Source organism: Gambusia affinis, linkage group LG21, assembly GCF_019740435.1.
Source record: "Gambusia affinis linkage group LG21, SWU_Gaff_1.0, whole genome shotgun sequence".
Classification (NCBI taxonomy): domain Eukaryota; kingdom Metazoa; phylum Chordata; class Actinopteri; order Cyprinodontiformes; family Poeciliidae; genus Gambusia; species Gambusia affinis.
In genome coordinates, this window is record NC_057888.1 from 21,042,652 (window position 1) to 21,065,752 (window position 23,101).

General features: G+C 39.5%; 1 protein-coding gene across 2 annotated transcripts in view; it reads left to right on the top strand.

The window, feature by feature from the left end:
* The window catches only part of kcnh2b (potassium voltage-gated channel, subfamily H (eag-related), member 2b), a 206,754-nt gene that overhangs the window by 176,265 nt on the left and 7,388 nt on the right, over positions 1–23,101 (top strand). For both annotated transcript variants that reach the window (XM_044104366.1, XM_044104365.1), the window contains 15 exons: positions 2,849–3,028; positions 4,051–4,154; positions 4,503–4,641; positions 8,623–8,777; positions 9,356–9,450; positions 10,239–10,379; positions 12,513–12,712; positions 17,974–18,226; positions 19,506–19,699; positions 19,797–19,899; positions 21,084–21,238; positions 21,326–21,470; positions 21,589–21,778; positions 22,726–22,831; positions 22,937–23,005. In XM_044104366.1, the coding sequence (XP_043960301.1) occupies positions 2,849–3,028; positions 4,051–4,154; positions 4,503–4,641; positions 8,623–8,777; positions 9,356–9,450; positions 10,239–10,379; positions 12,513–12,712; positions 17,974–18,226; positions 19,506–19,699; positions 19,797–19,899; positions 21,084–21,238; positions 21,326–21,470; positions 21,589–21,778; positions 22,726–22,831; positions 22,937–23,005 (2,229 nt within the window). The remainder of the gene's footprint in view (positions 1–2,848; positions 3,029–4,050; positions 4,155–4,502; positions 4,642–8,622; positions 8,778–9,355; positions 9,451–10,238; positions 10,380–12,512; positions 12,713–17,973; positions 18,227–19,505; positions 19,700–19,796; positions 19,900–21,083; positions 21,239–21,325; positions 21,471–21,588; positions 21,779–22,725; positions 22,832–22,936; positions 23,006–23,101) is intronic.

The following is a 23,101-nucleotide window of genomic DNA, read 5'->3' on the forward strand; positions in this document are numbered from 1 at the left end:
AGCTGGCTAGGACGCGAAACAGATGGTTTCATTTCAGACACGATAAACACTGAATTATTTCTCTCTTATTTTTAATAAATCAAACAGCAGTTGGGTTCTTTTTTCATTTATATTAAACTAAATCTTAAGGAAAGTACAAACGGAATTGGAAATGTCACCTCTTGCTTAGCCAGATGTGGTTTTTCTCATCATTGCATCAATAAATTGAGACACAGGGCCTCCGGGTAAAGAAGCAACCGGCAGTGAAGAAGAGAAAATAGTTTGAACTGCTACCAGATGTATGGAAAATGTGAAGCAGGCAAGAACATGGCAGGAAAAGAAAAAAAAAAAGACCAAACCTGTAGCAGGTCAGGGTGAGGACAGGGAGGAGCAGGTGCAGTAACAAGTACGGTGAAGTGGAATGAAAGCTAAATGTGGAGAAAAACAGCGTTGAAGGGGGAACGGCTGATCATGAGCTTTCATGTTTTATAGAGCGCTCTAAACCTGACACTTTGGCTCGTGTTCTAAGATTCATACTTTCTTTGATGGGTTCACATTCTGCACAGTGTTTCTCAGGGTTAGTGTTAGGTCACAGCACACGTCTACTACTGTTGTCAGTCTCGTTCGACCGTATTTAAAGTGCATCTGGACATTGTTGCACCTGAATCGTATTCTGTCAAATATAAAATGGCTTCCAGGAAGCGTGTACCTTTTTCAAGATGACTTGCAAAATGTTCGCAATGCTTGAAATTTTCACATTTTTGACAGTCTGCAACCAGAAACCTCAGTAGGTTTTAGTGGGAGTTTATGTGACAGACAAACATGAAGTTGTGTTTGATGAAAGGAAAAAGATACATGGATTACAGAATTTTTATGAATAAAAAGATCTGCCAACTGTGATTGCCAAAATTTTGCCCTAAAAACTTTGCTTCTACTGTACAATAGTTATCTTTAAAGGTTAACTGTCTAAGTCAGTATTATGCTTTAAAAGTAAAATATTTGGCCTAAGAAAAATAGTTTTCGCAACATTAACATAAAAATCCCCAACAAAAAAAAGTATGTACCACCAAATTGACAATTTCCAAATTAAAATGTCAGTCCAAGTTTCAAAATACATGTTTACTCTGTTGAACTTCTTTAAAACAGCTGCAAACATAAATGTTTTGCCATTTTAATTTTCAATAGTTTATTCAAATATGACAACTTATTCTTTATAAAACGACTCAAACTGTCAGATCAGATGGACAGCGTCTGCGTGATTCTGCCGCCGCCATTTTTCATACAAGTTTCAGGCTTTTGCATTTGGCACGTGGGCCAAAAAGTTGATATTCTTGGTCTCATCTGACCAGAGCACATCCACCGCCTGTCTTCTACATCGCTTGTGGGAAACAAATTGTACATATATTTACTTACTGCAGCAAACAGTATCTGCTGAGCTCGTCACAGAAGCTGTTTGTGAGTAAAACGCTGGTAAAAACATCAGAGGGTTGTCAAGAGGAGCCATGTTGTGATGACTTCCTGAAGGCGGAGTTTCAGAAAGAGCAGGAGCTTCTTAAAGAAACAGAGGCCCAATTTCAAGGAATTAAATTACAAAGTCAAATTTTTTTAAAGACATTTTTGCATTTTTATAACAACTACAGTTAACATTGTTACTTGATTGTGCTTTAAAATGCCTAGAAGATACATGAAACTAGTAAATGAGACATGAAATCAAATCCACTTTTTTTTTTTTTCTTATAATTAAGCGAGTGTGTTTGTTTTTATCATGTACCAATATATCCACTGTCTTCCTTGTCTCGGTCTTCTATGATTGGGTCAGGACGTTAACAGGCCCAGAAGGGAAACCCAGACGTCTTCTCTACCAGGGTCAGAAAAATGTTTCATAAAATCTGAGTTTGTAGTGACAAAATGTGGAAGCATATGCTTCTCAAACTGTGGCTGTTTGTTCCTTACATTATAGATTAGCTTCCAGAACAGAAGATTGACTCACTTGCTGTCAGAGCCTGCATGCCTCCAGCAGCCGTTGCAGTGATAATCATTGTTTTTACTGTCCCAGATCTGTGCGTAGAATGTGTAACAGCAAATTAAACGTCTCCTTAATCATAATGCGTTCCTACATTCCGCCTGTCTCGAGCTCCTTGATGCCTCCACCTGAAGCGACTGCTGTACATTCAACTCACAGCGCCTCGTTCTTCACATACGGAATTATTCCTACTTTCATCCATGCAAGTGCAATGCAGACAGCGGTGTACATTACTACAAGTAAAGCTACTTAGCATTGCGGCATGAAACCTCAGATTTCTTTTCTGGAGTGTGAGTGTGTGTCAGGGGGAGTGCAGTGGGGAAAAATATGTTTCTGTATGTTCCTCTCGGTTTGGTCAGAGCCATGTCAAAACATCACTGCTGTATTTGTACAGGATTACTGTGTGTTCTTGCCCAAGTTCTTGCTTTTGTGTGTATTTGCGCATGTGATGTGGCTCAATGTGTGTGGGTGTGTGTGTGTGTGTGTGTGTGTGTGTGTGTAAGAAGCTGGCTGCCCAGGAGGATAACCTTAAGAGAGCCAGTGCCTTCAGAACGGTTCTCGTCATCTTCGGTGGGCACGGACGCCATCGCTGTAATTGCAAAGCGCTGTTGTTGTCTCCCCTAAATGCACACTGCAGGGATCCATGTATAGTTAATGAACTCTTTGTATGCGTTCCTGCTCTATGCAGAAATATCTGTAAGCAAAAGTTTCCTAATTATATTCTTTTTACTGTCTTATTTTTTTGGGTCATTCTTTTTTCCCCCTCTCCTTCTCTATCTCCATTATTCCACATCTGATTTCTCCTTTTCTCCCCTCCAACCCTCCTCCCCTCCTCTGTCTACCCAGGTGTTGTCTCTGGGTGCAGATGTGTTGCCAGAGTACAAGCTTCAAGCTCCTCGCATCCACAAGTGGACCGTGTTGCACTACAGTCCCTTCAAGGCTGTGTGGGACTGGCTCATCCTGCTGCTGGTCATCTACACCGCCATCCTGACCCCCTACTCAGCCGCCTTCCTCCTCAACGACCACGTAGGGCCTCACCCGGAGCTCAGTTCACACTGTTCTCTTCACATTTTTTTGTCATGTTACAACCACAAAACTCAAAAGTGCTTTATTGAGGTTTTATAAAAAGTAAATAAGCGCGACCAACTGGCGTCACATTATCAGTAGAGTCCTGCTCTGTTGGCTTCTGTCGTTGTGTCCTTGGGCAAGACTCTTCACTCACCTTGAGGGTTGAAAAGCGTTATATATAAGTCTGAGGTCACATGAAGACCAAGAAAGACAGGAGAAAATGAATGAGTGCAAACCTACCTAACTTACCCCTAGAGGCGTCCTAAGTCTGAGCGAAAAGACGGGACGATGAAATGGCTCATTAGTAGGACGGGGTTTGGGTTGTGTGGGTTTCTGAAATGGATACGTCAGGGTGAGGTTGGGGTTGAATCTCTATTGGTCTACTTCTGTTAATTTTGTGTCGCCTCTTACCCCTGTTGGACCTGTGGTGTCTTAACATCCATCCATCCGTTATCATGCCCTTGTCCCTAGTGAGGTCAGGAGGGGTGCTGGAAACCACCTCCAGTGGTCAACGGGCGAGAGGCGGGGTCACCCTGGACAGTCCATCGCAGGGCTGGTGTCTAACATGACTGCTTCAAATGAAATAATCTTTACAAATGTGTCGTCAAATCTCAATACACAAGTTGACGTTTTAAGATTTTAATGTGACAAAATGTTAGAGTTGTAGGGGTGTGAATCATGCCAGTCGATGCTGTATCACACGTTGTGTCCACGTTTTAACAAAACACAGAAATGCAGAAACTGATCTGTGCTGCTTTTTATCACACACTGACTGTTTCGTTAATATAATCAAAGCTTTGTCCCTTTTCCAAGTCTTGGATCGTGCAGAGCATCCCATGCTTTGTCGTCATACATATGCAAATTCACCTAAAGCCCTTAATGTTAATCCATCTGAAAGATGCATTCTATTTTTAGTGCTTTAGCTCCTAATTCTCCTCCTCTGTTTCCACATGTTTCCCTCTGTCCCTCTCTCCTCTCAGGAAGAGGTAGCCAAGCAGAACTGTGGTTACTCCTGCTCTCCTCTCAATGTGGTGGACCTCATAGTTGACATCATGTTCATCATTGACATCCTGATCAACTTCAGGTGAGAATCTCTGCTGATGTGATGAATGTTTTTGTTTTTTTTTTTTTGTGGGCTCTAGTGTCCCTTATTTGAAAGTAGGTAGGCTGACAGGAAGGGGGCAGGAGAGGGGGGACGACATCCGGCAAACGTTGGCCGGGTCCGGGAATCGAACCCGCGACCGCCGCGTCGAGGACTGAAGGCCTCCAAATGTGGGTCGCGCTATCCCCTACGCCACCACAGCACGCCCCGATGTGATGAATGTTTAACGGGAACTCAGTGTGACTAAAAAAATAGAGATTTGTTGTTTTAGTGTTTGTGCCAGGTATCCTTAATATCACTGACAGGTTTGATCGGCGCTTTTTCTTTTAGGACAACATATGTGAACACTAATGATGAAGTGGTGAGCCACCCGGTACGTATCGCCGTTCACTACTTCAAAGGCTGGTTCCTCATCGACATGGTTGCTGCTATACCCTTTGACCTGCTCATCTACCGCAATGGAGAGGAGGTAAACACACGAGTCATGTACACAATAAATCGAAACAATTTTAGGCTCACAGCTGCATAAAACGACAATAAAAGGCACAAGCAGGTTAGCAGTGTCAAGATACACCAAGGGTTTAGGAAGTTCCGATTTCAAAACCTCACAGTCATGGTGTTACTACGATTTAAACTTCTTTTAATGAGCTGCTGCTGTGCACTGTTGGTCAGCTGGTAAAAGAAAGGCTGTTTGGAAACATTTCCAATTGTGAAAAACCCAGACAGTTATGGAAACTAAACCCTTGTACCCACGTCCTTATAACAATAAATATATCCTCCACATTGTTTAAAAACCAAATCACACACACAGGGTCGGTTCCAGAAAAGTTTTTATCCACATGAGCGTCACAAATCCCCTGAGCGTTGTTTGAAACATGCCTGGCCTATTGATGTATCTCAAATGGAACAATAAAAAACTAAACTAAACATACAATCAACTCAATTTATCAAAGCAAAACAGACTCAACTCCACATTTTCTACTTTTCCCTCCTCTGAGGGGGCAGCGTAGGTCTCAGCTAGAACCTGTGTTAACCAATGTAAACCAATCGGATTGCTTCAAAACAACAATGACTTCCTGTTAAGAATCAAACATGGCGCCAGGAGGTCTGTTTGTGTGCATGGATATAGACGTTGAGCTCCATTTAATTAGCATATTATGCTATTAATATATTATGTAGATATAATGCAGACTGTGATGCAGGGGAGCCTAAATCTCTTCAAGCACTAATTCATGGTTTTCTCAAATCTCCACTTGGGGCAGAGTTTTCATAAATAATTGTTTTTGGTGAAATTGAAGAGAGTTTTTGTAAAAATGCATAAAAATGTATTTGTTGTCCCAGATATCCGGCTACATGTGGACTAGGCTTAAATATCACTTTGAAAAGACACCTAATCAATATCTAAATGATTTGCTGACGTCTAGAATGGCAGAGATAAAAGTGAAAGTTTCTCAGAAATATCTAAAGGTTCATTGGAAGTATAAATGTGTACTTACTTTATCGGACTTTAACAGGCTTGAGCAGAACTCCACTTCAGCGTTTGGGAGAGAATAATAAATAATCATCCGAAATAGGATTTCCATCATCAGTTCAGACATTCGGTGTATTCACACGCAACACATTTGGACTACTTTAAGCAGACAGCTTTAATTTCTTCACATTGGTCCAGACATTTTGAGCAGATGTGAATACAGTGAAACAAACTCTGGAGTGGACCGAACAACTGGACTGAGACCCACTTTTTGAGCTGGTCTAGAAACAAACTCTGGTGTGAACACGATCAGAGCTAAATGCTGGATATATTTGTCTTTTTGGACTTGACAAGCCACCTTTGCTCAGCATCATGGCCAAAATGAGCCTCTCCGTGTCGCTAATGCTAATACTTCAAGTACTGATTGAACTGAAATTATGCTGGTTCTGTTGTTTTCTGCTTAGCAGTGCTGCTGCCAGCATGCTGTTGGTTGCACAAATGAAAACAAAACAAACAAAGAAAATTATATTCCTGGTTTGGGCCAAACAAACCAACCAGAGTACTTTCCTAATTCATTGTTGTAGTTTGCTTCAGCACAGTTACTTCAGGCAGATCCCACAAGAATATCAGTCCAACAATAACTGAACAGCAAGTTGTGACTGTTGTTGTTGTTACACGAGTCGACTGCTGAGAAGAGGGTGAGAAGGAACAGAGGAGGGAGACGGGGACACTCATGTCAGGGAAAGAGAGGCTAAGCATCCGTCTGTGGCAGCAGCGGGACCCACTGCATGATTCTCCTAGAAAAATCTGCTGGATATTTATCGCAGATCATCTTCGGATGTTGGATACAGCTGTCACACTCAACGGCCACAGATTTCCTCTCATGGTGAAGGATTTTGGTTAAGATCAGCCGATAATCGCACCAAGTGAATCAGCCTTATCTGCGTTTAACAAGAGTGAGCTGTCTTGTCTTTTTACCTTTCCATTTAAGTTGTGACTCTCCTAAATCATAAAAAACAAAGTCCTGCTTTGGTTCTGTTAACTCTCATTCAGAAACAATCTGGTAACATCGACACACCCCTGAAGTTCGACTTTAGGAGTGTGTGTGTGTGTGTGTGTGTGTGGGTGTGTGTGTGTGTGTGTAATAGTCCTTTACACTGGTTGAACCTTTTCAGAACTCACCCATTTAAACTGTGTTGGGGTGAAAGTTCTGCATTATTAAGGTCAGGGCTACTTTAAATGAAAACTGTGGTTCTTACCCAGAGGACATCCATGCCCTCAACTTGCTTTGAAACATCCACCATTATCAAAGCAGTAGGCTACAACATGGAGTTCTGAGATTTTATGAGCAATATAATATTTTTTGCCCCATTTAATATTTCATTTTGTCTCATAGGCTTCATTTTCAAATTAGCTGTTAATACAAATAAACCTTTGGCACTGAAAACTAAAAAGTTAGTTGTGCTAAGTGCTAACCTTAAAACACTAATTGCAAACATTAGTTCAGCTAAGGCTAAAGCACTTCAACAAAATGCTATAGCTAATACTAACTCGCTAATTTCAACTCTGATTATATCTACCCTTGAGAGGCTAAACCCCTTGAGCCCCAGTTTAATTTTGACAAAATAATTTACCAGTGATTTGAATAGTTTTAGATGTTATATTTATGTTTGCATCTTGTCCACTGCTGTCCATGTTTGTTGTTTGAAACACGGTTGAAACAATTTGTTGTTTGAAATTGTTAGTGTTGAAAAAGAGAGACAGAGGATTAATATAAAATAAGATGTCAAACAAAACGTTTACAAAACAGTCAAATACATTAACAATTTAGAATTTATTTAAGAAATTTAATTTACGGGAAGTTAAGTGTGATAAATGTTTTCAAAGTTAGCAAAAAGAAAAATTAGCTCCAATATTAGCACATAAGCAGATAAGCATAAGCATTACCACCACTTCTGATAACATATCATAATTAATGATATCATAAGATGTCTAATAAATAGGTCATACATATCCTAATAATTAATCTCTAAACACTTCATAAATCATAGATAAGTGTTTATTATTTAATTAATTAAGGGCAAGAAGGAGACAAAAATTCTTCTGGTTTCTTGCTAAATAATGAACCAAGTCTATTCACTTATATATTTTATCTAGAATTGTTCTGTGAAACATTTTAGACTGCCTTGTAAGGACAGTAAGCATTTGTAAACATAATTTTAACCAGATAATCTCCTTCCCACTCTTAATTAAAGCATAATAGACAGTTACTAAAGATTTATAAAGTGTTTATAAATGAATAAATAACATATCTATAAACTATTTATTAGGGATCTATATGTAAAGTGGTACCAATTAAAGAGACAGTAGTTTGTGTTGAGTGGATCTCTGAGCCACCGAAGAGATAAAGAGATCTTTGGGAGACATAAAACATGTGAATTCATTGAATCAGGTGGGAAATGTTACTACGGTAATCATGCAGTTCATATGGAAAAGAATTGAAATAATTCAGTTGCACAGAAGTTACATTTGGGAAATGGAAAACAAATGGTGCATTTGGGAAACACTTAGCTTAACATCCATTTCACTGATGCTGTCCAGCAGAGCTTTTCTTGACCACAAAGCTCGTATTTACTTTGAAGGCACAGACACACACACACACACGCCCACGCCCACACACACACAGGGAGAGAGAGAGCAGAAGTCGGCGCTCTGCCAGCGCAGTAATCAGCTTCTTATTTATCTGTTGTATGGACACCATGAGGGCTTTCTGAGTACAAGCAGAGAGGCGAGGGAGTTGACACCCCACAGTAATGAATGACAATCAAGATTTAGCACCTCCTCTGCACTGAATCACTGTGGCACAAGGCTGCAGCCACACCGACGCTGCGTGTGTTAGTGGCAGGATGACAGTAGCAGACATATCGTCTCTGTTCTGTTACTTCACTCCTGTGTGATTGTTTTTGTGTCCGACCTCAGACCACCACCCTGATTGGCCTGCTGAAAACCGCTCGTCTCCTGCGATTGGTTCGCGTAGCCAGGAAGTTGGACCGCTACTCAGAGTACGGAGCAGCTGTCCTCTTCCTCCTCATGTGCACCTTCGCCCTCATCGCTCACTGGCTGGCCTGCATCTGGTACGCAGATAGATACCTGGAGGGTTGTCTTGATTATTTCATGCATATTTGAGAAATCCTTTAATCTCCATGGCAACCATTCAGTCATGCAAAACGTCTGAATGGACGTAGCTCCACCTTAGAGGACAAAGCTCCTTCTCTGAGCCGCAATATCCAAGCATCCAAACTCCTGCCTCCCAGAGAAATCCTCCCTGGCGATTTCCCCACTCAGTCCCTTCAGACTAGCCAGCAGCAGTTAGCAAACACCTGGTGGAACATCAGTTGAAGTCATTATGCTACTTTTCAGAGCAGGTCCAATTTCAAGATGTTAACTTACAAAATCAAATGTCTTTTAAGTCATATTTGACATATGTAGCATTTTTATGACAACTGAAGTTCACATAGTTACTTGATTGTGCTATAAAATTTTACTATGTGCCTGGACAACACAAAATACTGCCCCTTTGATATTGATTTATTTAATTACAAACTCCTTGTCATACATGGCTTTATTTTCTTTTTTTATGAATTAAATTTGATTAATAAAGTGATCAATGAAAAATAGAACATTCATATTGTGTGTTGTGTTTTTTTCCCAGGTATGCAATTGGTAGTGTGGAGCGGAACGGTTCTATAGGTTGGCTCCACACCCTGGGGGACCAGTTGGGAAAACACTTCAATGAATCCGTCCCAGGTACTAACAGTCACCATAATAAGATGCCTGCCTGGTAGGAACCAGCGTTGTAATAAGTCAGTTATTCTAGAAAAGACAGTTTGCCTAAAGCTGAAATGTGGATTGTTTGGATCCATATTTCAGACTTTGAAAAATGAACTGTTGTCTAAGATAGAGTTACAGAGTTTTTAATTGAATATATCACAGATATTGGTGAAAATAAAGCAGTAAACTTGTTGGTGTCCATTTTGAGGCCAATTTCTGCATCAATTTCTGTGGGCCGGAAGTGGCCCCAGGGCCACATTTTGGACACCTCTGTGTTAAGCTTTTCTCAAAAATGTTCCTTTCCACAATTTAATTTGGTCGTTTGAAAGAATAATTAATCAATAAAATACAAATTCATATCACCAAATTACCAAAGTTGGGGAATTGATTAAGAATGGTTAGTAGCCAATGTTCAGCTGGAAAAATAAATTCACAAATGGTAATTTCGATGTTCTGTTACTGGTGATAAAATAAAACATCAAATAAAGCAGTAAAACTTCACAGATTAGTTTTAAATTGAAACATGGAAACTGTACAGCTGCATGAGAGACTGAGCTGATGACCTCAAAGCAACAACAACAGATCCTTGTCTCTCTCATATCCCGCTTCTGACTCACTGCCAATGTGGTGCAAATGGAGACAAATAGCTCTTTTCAACGCTGCATGGCGGATTTCAGTCTGTTGCCTAAAAGAGCATGCTATCTCATGTGCAATCTGTTCTTGTTACCCTGTTTCCCCCCGTCCCCTCTCCCCTCCTCCATCAGGTTCAGGACCCTCTATCAAAGACAAGTATGTCACAGCTCTTTACTTCACATTCAGCAGTCTGACCAGTGTGGGTTTTGGAAATGTGTCACCCAACACCAACTCTGAGAAGATCTTCTCCATCTGTGTTATGCTCATCGGATGTAAGTATGGATGGATGGATGGATGGAGAGCAGCTCATTTAACTAGCAAGAAACATCTTTCCTTACAGAAAGTTTAGACTCAGAAGATCCAATATTTTTTTGGTACCGCTCTACAATAATATATGTTATCCATTCATCTATAAAAACCTAATAAATCATTAATATCTACTTATTATTCATGAATAAAGAATGAGAAGGAGACTATGCTACAGACAACATTTGCAATTGCTAATTTTTCTTCTGAGGTAGTCTGAAATGTTTAATATAACAGTATAAAACATATAGGTTGGACTTGGGTCACTATATGGCAAAAAAACCCGCCAGATTTTTTTCCTATTTCTCATCTTTAAATAATGCATAATAAACAGTTATTAATGATTTATAAAGTGTTTAGACATGGATTAATGTCGTATCTATTAACTGTTTATTAGCCATGTGTAAGGTGAGCCTAATTTCAAAGTGGTAACTTTTATTTCATTCAGATTAAAAATGTCCTTCATGTTTTATAATTGTTTTGTTGTATGACCAAAAAATGGCTTTGCTGTGTATATTTTTGAGAGAGGACTATTTGACCACAACACATTGTAACCAAAGTCCAAATAGAAAAACTGAAGCAGTGTTAGTGATTGCTTTGAACCAATTTGCCGTTTAAACATCCTGCAGTTGCTGTGCTTTACATCATTAAAGCAGATTCCCCTCGCTGTCAGTGTGTACTTACTTTCTCTAACCAGAAAAAGCCCCTGACTTTTATATTACTTGACTTCCTAAAAATGTTAAACATATCTTGTGTAAAAAAAAAATTCATGGTATTTTTTTAGGAAAAGAAGTCCTGTAACCATGTAGTCAATGTACAAAAAACAGACAAAATGATGACACAGTTCACATTTGAACTGTCTTTAGTGTCTTCCACCTCTGAATCCTAAGTGTTAGTACCGTATTCATTGCAGAAATCATCAGGCTTGGTGTTTGTTCCCTAGAAAAATTAGCTGAACTCATGTTATTTTTAAAAGGCTCCCAACATTTCCAAATCCAGCATGTTCCCTGACAGAAAGAGGTCGAAACCTCAAAGGATAAAACATGCTGCATTTTATAGCTTTCCTGTTATCTGCTGAAAGCCGTTCACTCTTTCTATTTTTGTAATTTTCTGACGAGTATGTTGCCTGCAAAGTGTTACATGGAGGTTTGCAATCATTTTTAAAATGTAATGAATGCATTTACATAATAACTCTGAAATCAAAGAGCTGCATATTTCTTGGTCCTCTCATGCTGGGTGTTTTGTTATGTTTTAAACTTATACAAAGGGAAATCTTTTAATTAGTTTGGTCTTTCACCTCATTTATTCATCATTGGAGAAGAAATTGATTACTTTTTCATTTTCTACGCTTATCATTCATTAAAGATATTATGAAAACTTGTAAATGAAGTGAAGACACTGTAATATCCTGTCCTGATGCTATCGCTCCAGCTTAATTAGCTCACTTGTCATTTCACTGATCATAAAGCGAAGCACCAACGATCAACCTGCTGTTTCACCTCCATTAGTACTCCAGTCCTGAACACTGGTATCCAGTGGAATAACAATAACAGAGATAACAAGCACACTCTAAAAAAAAAAAAAAGTAACTTCTGTAAATTTGAATTCTTAATTTTCTCCCATCATAAACCAAGCTGAAACTATGTTGAGGTGATTTGTGTGTAAGTTTGATTTTGTGGTTACCTTCCTTGTTTAGACAACCTGGCCATAAGTAAAACTCAATTATTTGCAGCTTTAATACTTGAGTATAATTTGAATTTGCAGGTAAAAACCTTTTCAGACTGAGTGTGTTTTCGGTTCCCCTGCCAAATGTATGTTTAGACTGTTACACGGAGGCTTTGCGGTGTGTTACATAGACAGTGACGGGAGCTGACAGAGGCTTGGAGGTCAGCAGGATCCAACATGACAGCAAGACACTGAGGTTCATCAAGGAGAACTCAAATAACAGTCTGTCCTCTACAGACATAGTCTTTCACATCAAACTTTTCAATGTTTTTCTCCTGTTCAAGACGGCCGTGACTTTGCTCACGGTCGGTTTTCCTCCTTTTAACAACCTACACTACATTTCTACAGCCTCTGCTCATGTCTGTGTTCTCCAGCCCTGATGTACGCCAGCATCTTTGGGAACGTGTCAGCCATCATCCAGCGGCTCTACTCAGGGACGGCCCGCTACCACACACAGATGCTGAGAGTCAGGGAGTTCATCCGCTTCCACCAGATCCCCAACCCTCTCCGGCAGAGGCTGGAGGAGTACTTTCAGCACGCCTGGTCCTACACCAACGGCATCGACATGAACGCCGTGAGTTCCCAGGCTCACCATATCTCTGTCGTCGGGGCGTGGCTCACACCATCTTGACTATTTCCCGATTTAGGGCTTTTCTGGGAATCCACTGATCTGAGATCCACTTGTATGCATGAACATCATGTTGACTTTCAGTTCATTCTCACCATAAGGGATGTGTTTATTTGTTTTAATGTGAGCTAGCGAAGGTGGACACACTTTCTGCTAAGGTGCTAATAACAGAGCTAACTTTTGGTTTTGCGCTTTCGCCAACTTTAATTTTTTACTAATCTTACTAATTTTTCATCCTGTGCTTTCATTAACTGAACATTTGCAATTTTTTTTTTGTTTTGCACTTTTGCCAACTCTGAGCTCTCGCTAATTTTTTGTTTACTGCTTTTGCTAGCTTTGAGAGAGTTTAGCGCACTTAGCTTCTGCTAAGTGAATTTTTCTGGATAAATTCTGACTTGGCTGTTGTTTGAACTTTCAGTTCCATTGAAGTTTTGGTTATCGACTGTTCAAAATTCTGCAAGTAGACATTTACATTCATGCTCTTTTTTTTTTAGTTGGTTCACAACCTTTTACACAGAAGTTCTGTTTCCTCTCCTCACGTTCTGTGTTTTGTTTTTCTCATAAACTTTATTTCAAACAAGGACCATGCAGGACCAAAATTAAACACAAATATCTCGGGGCATTTTAAAGCTTGTCAATTATAATGTTAAAATGTTTGGTGCCAAACCGTTGTTTTCAAGGAAAGTTATGATTGGAACCAAGCCAGTGCTTTAGCATTAGCTTCCACTAAATACCTTTTTTAGTGTAGTTCTTTAGTGTTAGTGGAACTAATGTTTATGATTAGTGCTTTAGGGTTAGCATAGCTAACTTTTTAGTTTGTGGCTCCCATCACTGTACACTGGCTTTATCCCAGATAAAGATATGATGAAAAACGTCTTAAAATATCAAATATTTGTTTTTACATTCATCTTTAGCATCACTTCTGATCAATTTTAACAAGAGAACTCTAAGTTACAATTGTTATTAAGAAATTGTTAAGGGGCACCAATGATTGTAATACACAGATTTAGTTAAAATCTGTTATTTCTTAACATAAAATTTTGAAAAGGTGAATAAATGTGCTCAGTTTCACCTTAGGAAATTATTGTTACTTGTCTAATATTTCACAGTGAAATTAAATAGCTTTCATAAAAGGGGATTTTATTTAAAGAGTAGTCAACATTGCAAGCACAGCAATCGAATGAAAAGAAAATCAGAGTCGTCCAGAATAACTAAAAGCATGTAGAACCACTTGTGCTTTGCTATAGCTGCAACTCAGACACCCACCGGCACAGTGACTCACACCTGTTAATGGACTCAAACACACCATGGAGTGTTTTTACATAAATTTCGTGTGCAGTTGACCTCTTGCTGGATGCTGTGCCACAGTGTCCTGGATGGTGCAACTCAAACCTGCGCAGGTTCTCAGGCAGAGGGTGGAATATCAGAGAACAGAATGTCGAGGCTTACTGATCGCATTGTGTAATTTCCTAGCTTTTTGGACATAAATCGGATGTTAATCCTGTTCAATATAGCCAGGAAGGTACAAAAGGTCTGCAATGGAAGATCTTTTTTTTTTTTTTTTTTTGCATCACACGAGTCATGTGATCGACAATCCAATGTTTTTACTGGGAAAAAGGATGAAAAAGTCAACAGGAAGTGGTAGTAGGATGATGGTTTGTTTTTGGTTTTACAGCATCGCAGCTCATAAAAAGTTTTGTGTCAATCCATCGCTCTTCTGTAAAATCACCAACTACAATTTCCCCAAAATGTCATCCACGTAGCCGCTCCCAAGTAGGCGGAGCTTGTCGCTCCTGAATACGACGCCGACGTCTCCTTTGATAGATGATCAATATCTCATGTAACTCTTTACTTCTGTTGCTGCTATGATTTTTAATGACTTATCACCAGAATATGCTTATTCATGTGTGATTTAATTTTTTTTATTTAATAGACACAATTGTGAAATGTGTTTTTTCAACATTAGCAGAAAACAGAGAAAGATTTGGGCACTTTTGTATTGAAAACGCAGTCAGAGAGGTAGCTAGGCTTTTAGACAACATGCTGTTTACGCCTGGTCTCCGTCTCTCCGGCTCTGACCTCTCGCAGGCGAGACGGGAAGGAAAAATAACGCGGCTGTGATGGGGAAGGCAGAGAGGAAGTGAGCTCTTTCTTAAATCTACCTTAAGGGAGCTTGTTAGATTGCACCGGCCCTCTTCAGACACAAAGGAAGGATTCGGTTCTTTGTGCGCCGCCGTGACCCGCAGTTTGCCTGGAGAAGCGCTGAGGCGGCGCGCCGTGCCCCTCTCATTCAGTCCCTCAGTGGACGACAATTAGAGAATTATCACATTGACTTGTTCCTTTGTAGCTCATCCATGGACCCTCAATAAAACCTTGCTGTACTCAGAGCTCCATTAGTTTATTTATGACTTTAGCAGTCTTTACTCCACTGTAACTCAGGAGGCTTCACTGATGGATGAGCAGCTGATGGAGCCCATGTTTCATCAGATATTCTGTTATTCCTCTACTGCGTATTACCTTCACGGTTTTCAATATGGAATTGATTTAATCCCGTGAGCTGGACTTGATATATGAGGTGTGTTGTGTGAGCACTTATATATCCGTTGGTAATAATGGCACTTATTATATTTCTTTTGCAATTATTTCTCCCTTCCTGCTTTAAAAATAACAAGTTGGAGAATTACTGAAAAGCAATGGTAAGAAAAAGATATTTAAAAATAGGTGGACAGTCACACTTCTATGCCTGTTCAAATGTGTGTGTGTTTTTTTATAAGAAATGTCCAACAGAATACCTGGTGTGGATGCGGTATGTTGGGATTCTACTTGACGTTCCATAATAAACAAGACAGAATACACAGATAAACATAAATAGCTTCAAAGAGTATTTTAGCGCAATTACAAAGAACAGAGGAACTCGGTTACTATGGAATAAATAAATAATCAATTTTCCTTTTTCTTTAACTTCAGGACCACTTTGTGTTGCTCTGTCACATGAGATATCTGTAAATTCCACTGAGGTTTGTAGTTGTGAAGCGACAAAATGTGGAAAAAGTTTCAGGGGTCTGAAGACTTATTTCTTCAGTAACAAAAAGTTTCTAAATATATATTTTTTCAGAACGGTTTCAGTAAACCATTTGTGTACCATTTGTTCTTTACTAACTGTGCAGAGCTAATTTTTCATTTAGCACTTTTGCTAACTTTGAAAACCTTTAGCGCACATGGCTTATTAGCTAAACTTATTCGCTTATTTTTTCTGAAAATTCTAAAACGCTAACTTACTTGGCAGTGTTGAAAACTTTCAGCTGAATAAAGTTCGTCATTTGCGTTGAAGGTTTGGTTACCGACTGGGAAAAATTTTTGAAGTTAGCTGTTGATATTCTTACTCCTACTTAGCAGGTGAAGACTTGTCCTTTTTTCCTCTCTTTCCAATAAACAAGAGACATACAGGGACAAAATAAAACAAACAGTAGAAAGTAAGATGTGAACTTAATACAATATCTAAGAGTATTATAGAACATGAATTGGAATGTCAAAATTAAATTAGTCCTTGAGGGTTGTAGTCTTTCAAGGGCAGATCTAATTTGAATTGAAGTTAGGACTTTAACATTAGCTTTTGCTAAATACCGATTTGGTGTAGCTCTGTAACGTTTAGCGTACTTTTTAGCTAGAGGTTCCCACCACTGTTCTGTAGAGTCACCAAATAAACCATCTAAAGTCACATTTTCGAGGCGAGTTCTCCTGACTGCAGGTTAATGGAGCGTCCAGCTGCTGATTTTCAAGGCTGCTCTTATTATGTTATTTCATGCAGATAAACTGATGTGTCCTTTGCCGCATGTCACCTATTAATCAAACCTTCCCGGTGTGTAATTAATGAGCACTTATAAACGGACAGCTCCTGGGATATTTATCTGCAGACACTTTATCAGTATCTCTCAGGTTACTGGTCTCTATCTCTCCGTAGCAACGTTAGCTCAGGAACTCTGAGCGATGAAGTGGGAGCCAGGAGAACCTGGAATCCAGAACGTACGTTGAAACGGATAGGAACGGGGATAACGGAGAGGGAGAGACTCAGAGTGGGAGTTATAGCAGCAGAGCTTTCCGGCTCTGTGAAGTCAGTGTGAGAGTCAGAATAGAAGCCCAGCGCCTGCTGCTTTAAAAGCCTGGCAGTGAGCTCATTAAAGTTGCACCAATTCTTTATATTAATCACTCTCCAGGCTCGCTGACTCACCCACTGCAATACCGTTTGACTTCATTTTGCAACAAAGCTACAAAAATCAGCTCATAGACTGTTTTTTCAAAGGGTTTTTTTCTGCTTATCTCCTAAAATCAGACCTGTATCATTACATCAATCAATGCCATATCCTTCTTTGTTCTAGTTGTGCTATTTAGTTCACTTTTAGTTTTGTTTACTAAATGCCATAAAAGTAAGAAATTGTTTTTATTTTCTTCTTTTTGCCTTTCAGCCATTTTGAAAAGCTCAGATTAGTAATGTCATAACTTTCTAAGCTTCAGATTTGATGCACATTGTTGGTTAAATGGAGACTCACCAGTTGACGCATATTTAAGCAGCACCTCAAACACGATACAGCTGCGTTTCCATTTACCACAATGTCAGTACTCAGCCAATGTTGTAAACACACAATTCAACAATTGCAATGTTTTTTATTAAATAAGAAACAAAATCAAAATGAATAAGTTTGTCCACATAAGTTATTAAAAAAACATGTGGCGTCATCATTCTGCTGCCTCTTCCTGTTGTCTTCTTCTTTGTGGTTTGCGCCAGTGGCAACATCGGGTTGTTGATCATGTGACTCATATGATGTAAAAAATAAATAAATGTTAACATTGCTGTTTTGCCAAATAAACCAATTTTGATTTCACACACAAAAAAAACAAAAAAAAAAAACGAGAAAAACAACAACAAAAAAACCATCCTAGAGGCAAAGCATTTCAGCAAAAAATTAATTTTTTTGAAATTGTCATGTTTCCATTAAGAGAATATATTTACGAAATGTCAAATTGCTCAACTATATTATCAACAGAAACTTGGCCAGTTAGGAAAAAAAAAAAAAGGTTAAGTATCGTTTTATTATCGATTTATACTTTATATAGACCTAACACTTCAGTTATTACTGTTAGCTTCTGCTACAACTCAGTAAATATTTTCTGTCAGTTCCCTCATTAACTCGCCCCGGCCTCCCCTCCAGGTCCTCAAAGGGTTCCCAGAGTGTCTTCAGGCAGACATCTGCCTCCACCTGAACCGAACGCTGCTGCAGAACTGCAAGGCCTTTAAAGGCTCCACTAAGGGCTGCCTCCGGGCGCTGGCCATGAAGTTTAAGACCACCCACGCCCCGCCCGGCGACACGCTGGTCCACGCCGGGGACGTCCTCACTGCCATCTACTTCATATCCAGGGGGTCCATAGAGATACTGAGAGGAGACGTGGTGGTAGCCATCTTGGGTAAGACACTGATTATTTTCTGAATAGTTTTAGTCTGTCTTAAGTTACATTTGTACTATGTTGATCTTTTTTTTGTTTGTTTTATAGGCGGGGTCAGTATTGCATGGTGCTGATAACTTTGAGCAAATGGCTTCACAATGTGACGGCTATAAATTTGAAACATTACAGTTAAAAGTGAAAACGCATAAATGTATAAATGTAACATTTTCTTACTGATTACATAGCATCACATATTCCTGTAATATAAAATATTACAGTAATGGTCAATGATCATTTTGGTTACATGCACACATGTAGATCACCAACATTATTACAGTTTATTTATGACTATAAACAATAAATGTTGCGATGAAAAGCAGAGTCAGATAAAATACGACAGAATCAGCAGACTGTTTTAAAATGCATGGATATTTGCCAGAATATGTACAGCACATCTGGATGGTATTCACAGTCCCGCCATATTTAGTTATGTTCCAGCCTCATTCCAAGTTCCATTAAATTAATCTCTTCAAAAACTGCAGAGGGATAGAAAGACTCATTAGGAGTTTTGAGAACTAAGAAGAGAATCAGAGTAATTGTGGTTTTGTTGCTTTGGTGGAGCTTTAGTTAGTTTTATACAATAAAGTTCCAGTTAGTTATAGATTTGATTTATTTCAGGTATTTTTTCAACTTAAATTGAGAAAACAACAATGTTTAAAGTTTTTGTTATTTTGTTAGATTTAGTTAAGTTCCCTCCATTTCTGTAGTCGCTAGTTGAAAAAAAAAAAAAAAGTAAAACATGCAGAAATAAAAAAAATTACATTTAAGGTTCATTGTTACGATTCATTCTACAAAGAATTTGCATCCTTGTTGTAAAAGATAACTGAAGAAGAAATCCTCTTTCTGCGTAAAGTGTGCTGTAAATCTGGGACATAATCTGCTTTTTTTCTGAACTCAAACATATTTATCTCTTTAAAGTCTTCCAGGTGTTTACTCGACACACACGCTGTGGAATAAACCTTAAGCTGCAGTGCCATCTACTGGCAAACACTTGATTAACCTTCCTAAAATAATGGCCTAAGTATTTTTTTTCCCAAAAGTGAAATTGGGGTGATGGAGAGTCACCACCTCTTTCTTTCCAAAACCTGTTCTAAAAAAGAAAAAATAAAAAATCTTAGGACATTATTTTAGGAAGGAGATGACATCTGAATTTATCCTGGACAGAGATGCTGTAACTCCACTACAATAAACATCAGAAAAAATATAAAAAAAATAAAATAAATTATCCGTCTCTCTGCAGGGAAGAACGACATATTCGGTGAGCCCATCAACCTGTACCCCCGCCCGGGAAAATCCAACGCTGATGTGAGAGCTCTGACGTACTGCGACCTCCATAAGATCCTGAGGGAAGACGTTCTGGAGGTGCTGGACATGTATCCTGAGTTCGCCGAGCATTTCTGGAACAACCTGGAAATCACCTTCAACCTCAGAGATGTGAGTTTTGCTGGATCTTTTGTTAAACATAAGCGCCGCCTGTCTGGATTCTGTGTTGGGCTCAGAGCTGATGTTTGGTGTTTGGCACCGGTTCCAGACCAACATGATCCCGGGCTCTCCCAGCAGCGACGACTCCACCGGCGGGGGGTTCAACAAACTGCGGCGACGGAAGCTGTCGTTTCGAAGACGCACGGAAAAAGGTGCTTTGCTCTCAACTTCCCTGCTTTTCTCTGCTGGAGAACAAACTTCCAAACACAGAAAATCTGAGGCCTTATGTAAACTTTTATTTCTAATCCTCTTTTTGATGTAAAATGTAAAAAAAAAAAAAAAGAAACCGATCTCAAAACATGTAGCCTGAAGTTCCCTCTGTACTTGTCTTCATTTTTTAAGGTAATGGGGAAACATGCAGGTTTAAAGAAGTCAAAAGCAAATAAAAATGATGAAAATCAGACTCATAAGTGACTTTTTTTTTATTTTTATAAAATCACAACATTTACTTCTGATTGCAAAACTACTCACACTACACTTTTTTTTCCTGGTGAACAGTGATGGATTTTATTGGGATTTCATGTGATGAGCCGCCAAAAGGTCATGAGCTATTGTAAAATGTAATACAAAAATTGAAATATTAAAACAGATTGAAATTTGAATAGTGTGGCATGCATTTGTTCTCGACCCCCAAATATCTGTGCTTTGTAATTGAATTCTTTTCACTGTAACTACAGCTATTTTTAGACAGATTTCTGTTCATTTTCTACGTCCATGTAGTCTTTTCTTTTTTTTTTTTTTTGCTCATTCTTCTTTTTAAAAGCATTTGTGAACAACACATTATCTATTGAATTTAGGACTTGACTTTGACTGGACCTTTGACTGAACATATGAATACTGGCCCGTTCAATAAATTTAATTTATTTCAGTACCTTATGAAACACTTTATTTAATAAATATATAACTACACACACAGATGGACCCTTGAAAGCCTTTATTTCTGGTGATTACTACTTTGTTTAATAGTACAAATTAGCAATTTTGTACTATTAATGAAGCTATGACATTTAAAATGAAAATATTACATCTGACCATTAAAACAACTTTTTAAAACATAAATGTAGCCTTAATGAAAAGTTTGCAAAATACCTGCAGATTGAAAAGTTCTTTTAATCTGAAGAACGAGACTCATCAGGACACATATTCAAATTTATTGAACATGACTGATTCATATGTAAATAAACAGAAACTCAGCTGCCGTTTGATGGCCTTTAATGAAGCAAACAGCTTGAATGATGGACGACCCAAACAGCCCAAATAAAATTAACGACTTAACAGATTGCATGTGGAGAATCGACGTAGGGACTTAAGCCACTGTTGGATCTCCTCTGTGCAGACGACGCTGACGCCGGGGAATATAAAAAATCCCACAAATCATCACGGCGAAGACAGAGGGAGGCGGCCAGCGGCCAGAGGGAGAAGGAGGAGGCAGCCAAGAGGCAGTGGGACGGGCATCGCAGCTCCGTGTCTTCTCACTCCAGCGGCGACGAGGTATCACTCCACTCTGCGTTCGTGGTGGTTTTGGATTGAGCGTGTGCTATGGGCAGACTGTGAGCTGTTGTGGTTCTGCTCTGAAAGGGGGAGGAGCCTGTTTTGACCAGCCTCGCACCCCCGCCCGCGCTGCTGGAGCCCCCGAAGGCTCAGGCCCCGCCCCGGAGCTTCAGTGAGACCACAGAGCCAGAGGGGGACCCTAAGACTGGAAACACCTGCAACGCCCTTTCAGGTAAACCACGCACCCCCCCCCTCACATGCACGCGCACACACACACACGCACACACACACACACACCACCTGTTATCCTTCTGATAACGTCCGTTAACTCCCTTTCCCCCGGCAATCAGGTGCTTTCTCAGGCGTGTCCAACATCTTCAGCTTTTGGGGAGAGAGTCGAGGAGGCGGTCAGTACCAGGAGGTGCCCAGCTGCAGCCTGGCCTCCCCACCGCCTCTCAACACGCCGCTGCACAGCCTGAGCCGCCAGCAGCGCAACCAGCTGGACGCACGTCTGGACCTGCTGCAGAAACAGCTCAACAGGTCAGTTTGCTTTGGCTTCGTGCAAAAACATTTGCGAGACCACAAATGACCAAGCTCATCCTTAAAGGGGCAGTATTGTGTAAAATGGACTATTTTGAGCTTTACATGATGTTATAATGTTATTCCCTCATGACAAAAAGAATCTGGAGTGCTGCGTCAATTCTTTTGTACATGTTTGAGAAATCCTTTAATCTCCATGGCAACCATTGACCTGTGCATAACGCCTGGGTGGACCTAGCTCCGCCTTTGAGGTCAAAGCTCCTCCTTTGATCTGCTGTTTCCAACCTTCCCAGTTTCATCCTCATAGAGTGTTAGTCGCCCTGCTTCAAGTTGCGATGCCAGTCCCACTGCCGTTATTTCCATTGGATTTCTATTCCATTTGTGAAGTTAAGCAGTCAAAAATTACCAGAAATTATTTGTGTTAATTAGTCTATCACAGAACAAAAACGAAAACACAAACTAAATTAATTTATGTTTTCTTTTTTGTTGGTTTGGAGATAAACTTTTAGTTTGTAAGTGAAATGTTTTACTTGCTAAATACCTAGCTTAGAGCTAAGTATTTAGCTACAGGCTAAATATTTAAGTTGCTAACTAAATATGTAACTATGAGCTAAATAATTAGCTTGCTAACTACATATTTAGTTCAGAGTTATATTTATAGCTTGTTGGAGCTATCTTTATAGTTTGAAGTTAAATATATAGTTTCAGGCCAAATATTTAGCTTACTAGCAACATATTTTGTTTGAAACTGTGATAATGGGTAAATAATATGATTACAATATGACTCTGAAAAATAAACCCCAAATATTTAGAGTTCATTTTTGACTTTAAATAAAGCACCGCTTCACTTCACCACTATATTGGCAGTAATATTTTGTCACCCATGGAAGTCCAATTATGTTATAGAATTTACAATTTAGTGGAAATGTGTCCCTCTCTGCGAACAGGTTGGAGAGCCGCATGTCAGCGGACATTGGTGTGATCATGCAGCTCCTGCAGAGGCAGATGGCCCTGGTTCCTCCTGCCTACAGTGCTGTTTCATCGCCTCCTCAGGTAACCACACTGTCACCATTTCAACACGTGTCGAATCCACAAAGGAGTTTCAGTTCTTTTAGTTTTGTCTAAAGACAAATCGTACAAGATGTTTGTGCTCTGCAGCCCTCTCCGTATCCCGGTTCTGGACCAGAAGACAGAGCAGCTCCTGATACAATGGCTTCTCTGTCACAGGTGAGGCTTTTTTAAAATTATTTCTAAAATAATTAGACATTATTAACAATGCTGTTTTGACCCATAAAGTCAGTGCACACGAGTCAAAAGTTTGTT